General features: G+C 34.5%; 1 protein-coding gene and 1 long non-coding RNA gene across 5 annotated transcripts; one reads left to right on the forward strand and one right to left on the reverse strand.

Annotated features, from left to right (window-relative positions):
- Positions 1–493: 493 nt before the first annotated feature.
- Positions 494–3,072, reverse strand: Mettl2 (methyltransferase-like protein). Its single transcript, XM_072891553.1, has 6 exons — positions 2,933–3,072; positions 2,201–2,353; positions 1,742–2,056; positions 1,519–1,632; positions 1,053–1,225; positions 494–742 (listed from the first exon to the last, which is right to left on the reverse strand). Exons 1-6 carry the CDS (start codon positions 3,037–3,039, stop codon positions 600–602), a joined length of 1,005 nt encoding a protein of 334 aa, XP_072747654.1. The 5' UTR covers positions 3,040–3,072; the 3' UTR covers positions 494–599.
- Positions 3,073–4,038: 966 nt separating this feature from the next.
- LOC140665430 (uncharacterized) lies at positions 4,039–11,192 on the forward strand. Of its 4 annotated transcripts, none has more exons than XR_012046608.1 (4): positions 4,039–4,658; positions 4,811–4,986; positions 9,705–9,941; positions 10,794–11,192. It is a non-coding gene; the product is annotated as an uncharacterized lncRNA (long non-coding RNA). The 4 variants fall into 4 exon arrangements; XR_012046610.1 differs by having other exon boundaries at positions 10,799–11,192; XR_012046607.1 differs by lacking the exons at positions 9,705–9,941; positions 10,794–11,192 and adding an exon at positions 5,415–7,184.
- The last annotated feature ends 1,521 nt before the right edge of the window (positions 11,193–12,713 follow it).

The following is a 12,713-nucleotide window of genomic DNA, read 5'->3' on the forward strand; positions in this document are numbered from 1 at the left end:
ATTTGCGCGAGTCGTTAACTGGTAAAACATTTTAGTTTCCTTATTCTAATTAATTATATATTATATAAGATTTTAATTCAATTTAATTTTAAAAATATTACTTTTATTCATTTTTGTGTATTTGAAAAGTGGAAATCTTAGAATATTTTAATTAATACCCGGTCAGTAATTCTGAAATAAGTATTTGTTTATATTTGCGAATTAATGATGTGTACAAAATTTTTTGAAATCACTTGCAATTATTGTTATATTATTGATACACATGAATTTATGTATGTATGTGTGTGTGTGTGTATGTGTGTGTGTGTGCGCGTGAATGTATGTACAAAATTGTACATATTAATGCATGTTTTCACTATCTATAGCAATTTTAAATGTCTTAAAATATATATATATATATATACACATATATACATTTAGATTTCAAGAATTGTGTTTTAACAAATAAGTCAATTTTTAATATGATATACATAGAGCAAAGAAAACGCGCGAGAACAATATAAAAGTATATTTTTATCCAATTACATTCCATAGTATTTCCAGATCTCTATCGTAAATCTTCGTGGTTCGTGGAAATCACGATAAATTGCATTACACATCTACGATGGTGCCTTTCGATATTTCGCTTGCACCCACACTCTGTACATTCTCAATTGTTTACCTCTATTAACTTGCAGTCTTCTATCCACAAAGTTTTGTTCTTCCATGAAGCCATTACTGGTAAATAACTTTCTAATTTCCTCTAGAATAATCAATATTTTTATAGAGTGAATATTTTAATGCACAATTTACAGGAAAAATATAAACACACATTAAATTTTATATATATTATATATTTATATTATTAGTATACATATATATATATATATATATATATATATATATATATATATATATACTAATAATTTAAATACTAACAGTTAAATAGGTGAGACACATTCTAGTTTGAAAATAGTAATATATAAAAAAGTTTCAACATACAAGAGTAATAATTAAATTATGATATTAATTCTACAACATTAAGATGTATAAAAATTTTTAAGAAATATTACCATGTAGGAAAAAATACACTTTAGTGCCATCTCCACGCACATAGAAATTTTTACCGAGACAAGTACCCTTTTTAAATCTCAATTGTGCCAAGTCGTATCTGCCGTAATCGCGAAACAAAACTATTCCACCTGGCTTTAAGTACCTATGCATTTGCTGCACTACATGTTGCATTCTGTAAAACAAAGAAATATATTAACATTTATGCCTTTTTTAAATAAAAATATAAAGTATACAAGATACAACTGTATAAAGATTAGATTTTGAAAAATATAGAGATACTTGTATGATAAAATATAACAAAAAACATTTAAAAAATAAAATTTATGTAAGAAAAAGTATAATAAAAAAAGATATAATAAAATGTAATATAGATATACATGTATAAAGTAAACAACATATAAAAAAATGTAACAAATAAGATGTAATAAAGGAAATGAATTAGTAATACATTACAAAACAACATACTTATCAGGATGAATGGCAGATAATACAAATATAAGGATTATAATGTCTAGACTTTCAGGCTCAAAAGGAGTTGCCCACGTTTCTTGAGTTACATCCAGGACGAATGCTTTACACCTAAAAGCACAAACAAATGTAAATTGTGGAAAAAATGTATACAATTATGTATATTGATGTAATATATTGGATAAATGGAAAAAATTTACACATTTTGAGGATACTTTACCTATTTACGTCATAAGCAGGATCTTGTTGGAGTATATCAATTGCTTTTGTGGAAAAATCACAGCAATACACAAATAGTTTTGGATCTGTATTGTACATGAGTATGGGAAATACAGTGTTTCCTACACCACAGCCTATTTCGAATATTTTACAACTATCTTTACATGGCAAATTGAGGATTTTGATATGCTTATCTCCATGATTTTTATCTTCATCAGTAAGAACAGCCCTCATAGGCCTTTCTGTGTTTTGTTTTACAGTGTTGGGTGCTAATTCAGGAAATTCAATTAGTAACCAATGTCTGTCTTTAAAAAATCTAAAATAAATATGTATTAATTAAAAATTTATTTCTAACATAACATATATAATAATTCAATGATTATATTATCTAATAATCTGATTAATCTAATAAAAGAAATAGAAATTTTTTCCTAGACTCAATCTAAAGATAAAAACATACCTATTGTTATGTATTCCATAAAACTTATCCCAATATTTGTCCGCTTCAGTTTCATATTTCAGAAATTCTTCATGTGATATTGTAACAATGGAATTCTCATCCACTTTCTGTTGCGCCAATTTCTCCTGTTCCTCATCCCATGTAACATTATCCCTTTTAGAATAACAAATACTTAATAATTAACCCAAATATTTAGTAATATTGAATGAATATGATTTAAGGGTTTTTATGCTTTGTTCTTGTTTAATAATAAATAAGAAAGAAATAATAAGATAAGTAGAATAATCAAAATTTTAAAAACGTAAACAAAATATATCAATTACTATGCATTAGAACTGTTTATTTTAACTATAGTCTTTCACAATAAAATTGTTTTATATTTTTATTTGGAATAGTTTATTATGTATAAAATATAATGCTGTGTATTAATACTAAAATGTTAAATTTTAAATAATTTTAATCTTTCGATTAAGCCATATTCATTGTGTAGGTATATATTTGAAATCTAAAAATCTTAAAGATGAATTCTTGAATTTAAAAAGAATGTTGAACAAGAAAAAAATATTCGTATATAATGAAAGAAACAAAAATCTGTGTATATAAATAATATATAATATATGTGTAACAATGTTCGATTATTATTTTATAATTTTGCAGGTTAGGCCGGATACATGTGCTTGATCAAACGTCAGATCGAACGTCACGTGCCATCGCTTATACACTGCAACGTACCATGCATTGTGCTGGAAAACATCCCCGTCGAGGGGTAAATTTCGCGTTCCAAATCGCGGTCTCTCTGTTTCACAATTGTCGCTGTTTGACAGCATCCCTTCGGCCATGTTTCAAATCGCGCTCGCGAAATGACACGGCCACATGTGACATGTGACATGTGACATGTGATACTATTTAATTCAGCCAAGTTACTATATTATATATAGGTATAATAGAATAATAAAAGAAAAGATAAATATGAAATAATTCTAAGGTAAGATAATGAATAAAATAATTGTGTTTATTTTAGAGTCATAATAAAGTTCCTAGATTTATATCGATGTATATATCGATTATACTAGACTTATATATCGATATATCGACTTGTATCAATTGCTTTATTCTCGCAGGTTTAGGCCGGGTCTACAATAGCTGTAGTAAGCCTTAAGTCGTAAGAAATGAACCAATCATATTCATTATTCTTCTCTAAAGTCAATGTAATTGGTTAATTTCTTACGGCTTAAAGCTTACTACATTTATTATAGACCCGAGCTTACCGACAATGACCTACGAGCTACGAGTTTTCCGGCCATTTTGTAAAGCGCATAGACTCATTCCGGTTACATTTTCACGTAATTTTACGTTTAATTCTTAATTTTAAATAGGTAAGTTACTAATTCGGAGACTCTGAGAGAGAAGTCTTTACTAATTATATTAATTATTAATTATGTTTTTCCAGTTATATTTCATATTTTGAATAAACAATTCTAACGACATATAAATGGAAAAGTTTAGTAATAATTACTTGAAATATAAAAATATAACGCAAAATCGCTTGAAATATACGTTGATAACATATTATACGCAGCGTTACGTATTATTTTTATACAAACGATCAATTTGATGTGAAACACTATACCAAAGTAGTCAAACAAAATAAAAGCCTGTAAAAAAAAAAAAAAAAAAAAAAAAAAAAAAACCTCTGTATTAAGATCGACTAGTTGTGTAAAGTTAAAGTAGATTTTTAAGGTAGACAAAATTTAAGGTAGATGAAAAAATGTACAGGTAAACGAAAAAGATATTTAATTATAAGCCATCTTTATAGTTTCTTTTTCATCTTGAGATAATATAATACAATGCTAGATCGGATCTCAAATAATAGATGAGAGATTATATTTACTTGAACGTGAAAGTAGTACAAAAGTAGTATCTCGTTTTCTCTAAATATTTTTCTATATACGATAAGCGAGAATAAAGAGGCGCACTTGACATCGTAAAGTGCTTCGAACGAGAGAGATTACGCGCGACCCTCTCCCTCCCCCCATCCCAACCACACCGTATCCACCCTGCGGTGAGATTGAGTGGTATTTATTTTTTCAACGAGAATAATATATATAACGCGCGCGCCGCGAAAATACGCACGTTCGATCGCGCGTCGCGCGCGCGGACCCGCAGGATCAACGACCTAAGAAAGTGATATAGGTTAGGTTGAGGGTATGCGCGAATCGCGTGGTATGCGGAAGCGCGGGATGGGTGTGACGCGGCGAGGGGTGCAGGTCGCGGGGGTGGCGCGAGTTGCGTCATTGGATGCTTGATGTCGCAGGGGCGAATCTCGCGACCCATGCACTTTGGATCCGATTTTTGCGGCCGATTATTTGTTTTCGATATCGAGAGATGTACGCCAGGGATTTTCGGATGCTGAAAACGCAACCCCTTTTGTCTAAATAAGGGAATAGCAGGCCCGAGAGTACGATATCTTGCAACGTTTTCTTCTCGAGAATGTATACTTTGATACTTTTGTTTTTTAACATGTGTATTTCAATTAGGAACAACAAAGATTTTATATTAAAATGACGAATCCTTCATGTGTGTAGCTAATATTATTATATTTCTTTCCAGAAACGTGGATGGATAATCCGATACACATCATCTAGTCCTCATTTCTAAATACAATCTGTCACTTCAGGCGACTATTCTCGGAAAAATCAATTTCAAGATGAATTAATTAAAAACGGAGAAGTCGGCTTATAAAATATAGGTGAATTAAAGGATCTTTAAACCCATAATTTAGAATGGTATGAATAGAAAATATCAGGTATTTCTTAAATTTATTGCTTTAATTTTATATATATTTTTAATTGCTTTTTTATATAATTAAACCAATTAACAAATAGATGTAGAAATTAATAATAAAAGCAAGCATTTTATTATAGTCACTTTTTGCTTTTATCATACTGAAAAGATAAAATTTTTGATCTTTTTAATTTCCTTCAATCCAACTTATGTTTTTAATTTCATTTTTTTTTTTCCTTGCAATTCTTTAATTAAAAATAATGTTCAACTATTCCCTGTGGTATTCTTCGTTCATACATGTGAGATTATATCTATAATAATATACTCTATACGTTCTTACAAATTGCAACATATACAGATACAAGTTCACTCGTTATTCAATCGCATGCGTTCAATAATACGCGTGTTAATAATGTATGTCTTTCCGTAGGTTTTCCTCGATCCGTTCGCTCTTTTCGCGCGAGGTTCGCCTATTCGTTCGCGAGGACGCTTTATCGACGCGATGCGGCTCTTTGGCGGTGAGCGAGACGAAGCGACGCGAAGCGAGAGACGAGCGGCGAGTAACGAGACGCGGAGGTGGCGAGGAGGAGAGATGCTCGCGCGATTCCTGGCAACCGGTTGCCAAGGGCCATGCGAGGTCCTCGCGCCGCTCCTGCACTCGCCGCCTCGTCGTGGGTGGCTACCGTGACGTCCTAATCCTGCCGCGAGTCCCTAGGGGCGAGATCGATACACACCGTGATCCGTTTCCCTTTCCCTTCCTCTCTCTTTCTCTGTCTCTCTCTCTCTCTCTCTCTCTCTCTCTCTCTCTCTCTCTCTCTCTCTCTCTCTCTGTCTGTTCCTCTTCCCTTCCCCTGTGTTTTCGCGCGATGGGTTAGGCACTCATCGATCTCGAGTCGGCGAACTTGTCGGAGACAAAAAAAAAAGGGGAAAAAACATGGGAGAACCCGTCCTCCCCTGAAAATTGGCGGGCGATAATGTCTCGTCCTGCAGCTCGTGAAAAATTGCAACATGTGTGCGCTATCGGATCCAGGAAATATTTTAATCAAAGTACAGGGCCGATTCTCCAGCTCCCCCCACTAGGCCACGTGAGAAAAATTTTTATGCTCCTGTGTGAATATGTAAAAAAAAAACGAGAGCACAAAAAATGTAATTTTTAATGTGCAATTCTCCAGTTATGATGTATATATCAAATTTTCATTTTTGTATTTTTATGTAATATTTTTATAATCTTAAAATTTTGTGCCTATGTGCGGGCACGCATTGCACGCACGTTAGAACCGGCCCTGTCCAAGTATACACCTTTGTATGTGTCGAGATACATTAGCGATAAGCTACAGTCAGAGATCTAAAACTTCTTTTATTAATTCGATTAATATGTTGACTCATATTTCTTGTCTAATTTTACAAGACATAGAGTTTCATTGAATTATTGTTTTCCAAAATCATATTTTAATTGAATATCCGATTGCGTCGAGAATTTTCGAAAGTTTGCAGCCAGCTGTATCTCGTAAAACTAGCAAACTCTTGTACTATTGAAAGCCATTAAGAATGTACGATTTTAACAGATCTATCTTTCGCTTTGCAAAATTTGTATACTTGTATACTTTTTATATTTTATTTCTTTTTTCACATACATAATGCCAAAAAATCATAGTTTTTACTGTACAATTAAAAAGGGATGAATAAACGTCCACTTATTATGTAGTTGAACTTGTAAAAAGATTTAATATTAGAAACAAATATATACGTTAATAATATTTCATATGGCAAGTTTTCAGCGTGAATTCAACCATTGGAGAAACACTTGCAGGTCTTGTAAAATCTATTCATGAAATCTAAACATGTTTTCTAGATTTTTTAGAATCAATTGTCCGATTCCGACATTCCTTCTCAAATCCTCAAGACAGACCACAAAGTCTTTTATTGCCAACCTCGACCAATCGTCATCTTGCATCCTCTTTCGTTTCTGCAACTCGTACGTTTTCGTCCATCAGAGAAGAGGGATGAGAGGAGGAAGGGCAAGGTTTGACCTTTTCGAGGGGATAACGGGATGGGTAGGACAAGGGTAGTTCGACGGCTGTCTTTTGGGGCATCGGCCCTTGCCTCGCCGAAGGAGGGTGAGCAGGGCGGACGAGGAGGACCTACGCGTTATTGAGCGGCCATTTCCCACAAAGCGCAGACGAGGGCAACCACCCCGACGAAGCGCGCGGAGTCCTCTCTTCTCTCTCTCTCTCTCTCTATCTCTCTCTCCCTCTCTCTCTCTCCCTCTCTCTCTCTCTCTCTTTGCCCCTCCGCCCTCTTTTCATCCCGACCTCTCTACCCTCCGCCCTCGTCCTTTCGTCCCTTTGCGCGTCGCTCCCTTCGGTCTACTACAGACGAGAGAACCTTTCCGAGACACGGATAATGCACCATCTGCATTGACGCATCTTTGAAAATAGGGGATTTCTTGAGTTCTGTTTTAAAAATATGGCACATAAGCAATGTAGGTAACAAAGATTGAGAAAGATTTCAAATTTATCTTATCTTTACCTTTATCTTTGTCCTAATCTGCGCACGTCTTATCTTTAAAACTATTCTTAAATTACCACCTATAGAAAACATTGTTTTCCAGATAGAAAAAGAACATAGAGTAGATATGGCTATGAATGATAGTGATAAAGATAATTTAATTAAACAGTAAACAATAATACAAAGATAATTTTCTCAATATATATTCTGAAAAATCATATATAATACAATTGCAAGATAACTAAATATTTTAGGATAAATTTTTATTGAGATAAATTCGCAACATGACATGAGTTTAGAATAAACAGTGTGTCCTAAAATATCTCTAGATAAGATATTTGCTTTTTATATCCTCAATCTATAAATACTTTTATTAAACAAATCTTACAAGATTGAAAAAATATATCAAGTTTGTAAATAGTTTCTAAAATTAAGAGTAGCATTAAAATATTTTTAAAAAACAGAAATCAAATCGTCTATTCTTATACATAGGTGCTAAAAATTTTTTATTTTCCAAATAATTATCATAATTCGTCGTAATAAATCGAATATACGCGAGAGGAAAAGAAGAAAATTTCTCGCGCAACGTTATGTCGGAGCTGAGCGAATTCGGAGGGCATAAGCCCTTTCTGCAGCACCACCCGGCACACCGGCGGAATATATAATCTCGGGGTCATTGCCCGAACGATCTTTGGGGGTTCCACCGTGGTGTCTGCAACGAGGGTGAGAGACGCCTCGAAATACCGGACGCAGATATCGACCACCACTTTCCCCAAAAGACAAAAACGGATCCGAAATAGAGCGCGTGTATTCTGTATCTCTGTTCTACGATAGTAACATCAATAAATATCAAAACAAGAGCGAAAATGATAATAATAACGAATCGACTGTATATATCGGCTCGTTGCGTACGAGAAAGTATCTATACATGTTGAAAATTTCACTTTTATACGTTCTGTGATATTCACATTAATATATCACGGTTCTTTTATTAAAGTAAATTTTTATTTTTATTTACGAAATGTTTATGAATTTTGACAATATTTCTAGAAAATTAAAATATTTATTTAAAGTTACTCTATATATAGCTGTAAAGTAAAAGCGTTAAAAAAATAATATGTAATATATATATATATATATATATATATATATATATATATATAAATTAGGGATATAAAGAGGTATATATGTCAAAAATAGATAATAATGTAAACTTGATATTTGATTATTTCTAAATTGATGAAAAAAGTCGTTAAATCTGAACGTCCTATATATAATCATAGCACATCTCACTTTTCCCTCGTCGCGATTATTTACGCTACATTCCGGATAAATGGCGTAAATAGGACGGAAAATAATGTGGATAATCAAGATGATTGAATTGTTAGGGTACCCTTTACAGCAACCGATATAACGTCAAACCGAACACCACCATCATGTGGCGCGGGTTGATGCGGTCGCTTTAATGGTATGCAAATTACCAGGTAAATTGTGCGCGCGAGCTTTGTCGGAGTAAAAAGAGGGGAGGGGGGAAGCGGAATAGAAGAGAAGGGAATGTACAAAATTGAAAGGGTTGGCCCGAAGTGATTCTTGTAAAACAAACACGAAACCACGCGGTTCCTCGATTAATTACACTAATGGAAACATTCTCGCAACATTCGAGAGGAGACGATGTAAATGTAATGCATATACCAAAATACAAGATTATTATGTTGTATTCACCAGGAATGGATTATATTTTCGTGATAATTAATTTATTAAAGAGTATATATATAACTGTGAAAGGTGTAGAGAAGAGACGCGTTTTATACAAATTTCTCCAACAAAGATTGATGCATCTTGGAAACGTCTATTTTGCCTATTATTCGCGGCACGTGACGTACAAATACGTATAGATACGTATAGATACACATACTGGGACGCCCGCATCTATTTATAACGGCGATGAATCGCGGGGCGATTGACCGCGTGACCTTGACTTCCGGTTGATCCGACTGTCCTCCCTCTCTCCCCTACTTCCTTCTGGGAATTTCAGTATGACTCGCGAGATTTCCCGAAGGCATTTGAGCACCTACTAATTTCATCCTTCGATTAGAAAGAAAGGAATAATAGAAGAATCGGCAATTGTAGAGTAATGAATTATCGCGAACGATATCGAATAATTTCTGTTGAACACAGCTTTGATTTAAGGTTTATTTTTTTTTTTTTTCAGCTGCAACTTACTTTAGGCACTTCTAATCAAATAAGTATATCATTGCAAGGAAAAGAAGAGAAGAGCAAAAATTGAAAGAAAGTGCAAAGAGAAGCTGTAAGACAAATAATTCTACGTATATACTTGATGGATGGAACACAAAAGGATGAATAAAAAAAATTTAAACAAATTAGGGAAACGCATCTAACGCTAACAATAAGAGGAATTCTCGACACGTTAAAGCCATTAAACTTCAAGGTAAATTAATTACTAATTTTCTAATCATTAGATTACGCAGTAACAATAAATAATCTCATAAATTCGATGCTCTACAGACACGTGAAAATATTAATCTCTGCGTTTATTCGCGACCGTAAAGATTTACATTTTTTTTCCATATTTAAAGAAACTCGTCGAAATGATCTGCAGTTAATGAATAATCGGAAGGACGATGACCCAATCTAACTTTCGCGATTTGGTTATTTACATCAAACGATCCGCCGCTAATACGACTCTGTTTAGCTCGGCTTTCCGCTGCCTCGCACATGCTACCTCCTTTTTCCTCGCCTCGTCTCTTTCCACCTCCTTTTCTTTTTCTTTTTTTTTTTTTTTTTTTTTTTGCAATCGCTCGGAAACCTGTTCGCACGAGTAGCAGCAACGGAATGTCCGAGTGCTGCTCGCTCTCATCTCGGGCCGATTGAACGGTGAGATCGTTCGTTCTATGCGACGATTTCGCTTAGAATTTCACACGTTTATTCACTGTTCCTCACAAATGTGAGCACTTTTAGTTCTTTTTCCTTTAAAAATGATTATTAAATAAAAGCAATTAGTATAATAATAGAACAATATAAACGATATAAAAACTTGTAATATTATTAACAATTTTTTATAATGATAGTATTACAATTTTAATGCAGTAAGACGTTGATTATATATCCATACAAGCTGAAAAATATATTAATACCCTTGTTCGAATTTGATAAAAATCTTTTTAGGATTGATTAGTATATAGTAACTGATTTTTTACCTCCGGAGTCACGTAAAGCGGTTTTCAATTTTATGATTAAGTATTTCAAAAATATATTTGATTTTCTCACTAATATTAATTAGAATAGGTTAAAAAACAAGAGAAGGAGAAAGAGAGAGAAGCTACATTAGGAGGTTCGCGGAGGAGGATGCCGAGGAATGAAGGCTAACGACCTTGACCTTGTCTGTGGCGTGTGGGACTGTATACGAGAGAGAGAGAGTTGTGATCATGAGAGAGAGATAGAGAGAGGAGAGAGAGAATACGAAAGTAGAGACACAAGAGAAAAGACATCGGTCAAAACCGACTGGCCTGCTTTCTTGCGCGTCTCGACACGATGAGAACGAATGAATCCAGGTAAGCGACGAGACGGACGGGGCCCCGATGACTAACAATGAGACGGCGGCGACGTCGGGCGTCCTCGACAGTGATGGGGTCCCCGCGAATGGCAAACGACTGCGTTGCGACATATCAAGACGCACGGTGCATCGCTTAACAGGATTCTAGAAAAGAGAAAGAGAGAGAGGGGGAAGGGGAAGGGGAAAGGACTGTGTGTCATATACAAGGTGTTTCACGAGTGTATAGTCGATACAAAACTTTTCCAGTAATTGCAATATATTATTCTCTGCATTAAAGTTTTATATTTAATTGACATAATTGATATAATGATGTAAGAATTTTATCATATATTTATAAATTTGTGCGAGTAAAAATTGGAGGAATTGGAAAAGAAATTTCACCGTTCTTTCTTATATACATTTCTCAAGAACTTGGCTTTATTGCTCCATCATTCTTTCTCCAAGTTTTCTCAGTCGGAAAATTTAATTTCGTTGCAATCTACGAGGAACAAATTCCTCAAATATATCCCGCTGTTTTTTTGCGATATTTTATGTTTCCCGTTCTTCAAAGCGAGGTAAACACGCGTTCGTGCAACTGTAATGTCAATATTGATGCTTTCGTGATGTGATAAGCTTGATCGCAACCGTCTAAACATAATGAACCTGAAAGAGTAATAAGTAACGAGAAATTTCAGTTTGCATTTATATGGACATCATTTATATCGATTTCATGTTCGTATTTATATAATATATTGCGTCATTCTATATAAAATATCACATTCCAAAAGTCGCAGTTTCACCTCTCGTTTGAATAGAAAAAATCTGAAAATAATTATTCTATCTCTCTTTCTCTCTTCTATAAAACTAAATAATAAATAAAATTTAAAAATATATATTTTATTCTCATTCGTACTTAAAGAAATTTTATTAATCAGAGTCGATACATCGCGGGAGAAATAACGATGTCGACCCTGACGACGTTCCACGCGATGCTACGAGGTGCAAAAGCAGAGAGGTCGTCAATGAGACGCGCGTGCGAGTCGACGACCGCGAGAGCGAGAGCGGAGCGGAGCGGGACGTCGCGACGAGGGATGCTGTCCGCACCGAGTTGCGTCGCGTCGCACCGCGTCGCTAGAGAAAAAGAGAGAAAATCGCGACTCTCGTTGCGAGAGGAGGAGAGAAAATCCAGCCCGCCGACTCCTGACCTCCAAGAGTAGGAGACGTGAGCGAGGTCGTTCCGTGATCGATCGATAAATGCGCTTTTGCCTCTTGCGACTAAGGTGTGAAGGAACTTGGCGTACTAAGAGAGAGAGAGAGAGAGAGAGGGAGAGAGAGAGAGAGAAAAGGAAACGGTAAACAGAAAGGAGAAAGTGAGAGAGGGGGAGCGCATGAGAGGAAAAATTGAAAAAGAAACCGCCCTTATCATTTGATATGTTCTCTTCTCATAAACGAGATATTATTAATTTGATAATCAATTTTTGGTGAATTAATTCAAATGATCTACATTGCATATGTGTATACAAATCATCTCTCTCATTCGATTTTTGTTTCTTTTCGTGTAAATTCCTATCCTCTAAATTGGAACGTGTGATAGCATATCCTTCATCTTTTCTATCCTTTTTTCCGCTCAATTGAGTTTTCTTAAAAGAAATGAAACTACGATAAATA

This window comes from Anoplolepis gracilipes, chromosome 4 (genome assembly GCF_047496725.1).
Source record: "Anoplolepis gracilipes chromosome 4, ASM4749672v1, whole genome shotgun sequence".
NCBI lineage: Eukaryota > Metazoa > Arthropoda > Insecta > Hymenoptera > Formicidae > Anoplolepis > Anoplolepis gracilipes.

What these genes read in the sequence shown, in the direction of transcription:
- Mettl2 (XM_072891553.1), bottom strand. Translation starts at nt 3,039, where the DNA reads ATGGCCGAAGGGATGCTGTCAAACAGCGACAATTGTGAAACAGAGAGA. An exon ending in GTTTTCCAGCACAATGCATG is followed by an intron (nt 2,354 to 2,932) that starts GTACGTTGCAGT and finishes TTATTCTAAAAG; the next exon opens with GGATAATGTTACATGGGATG. An exon ending in TCTGCCATTCATCCTGATAA is followed by an intron (nt 1,226 to 1,518) that starts GTATGTTGTTTT and finishes TTTGTTTTACAG; the next exon opens with AATGCAACATGTAGTGCAGC.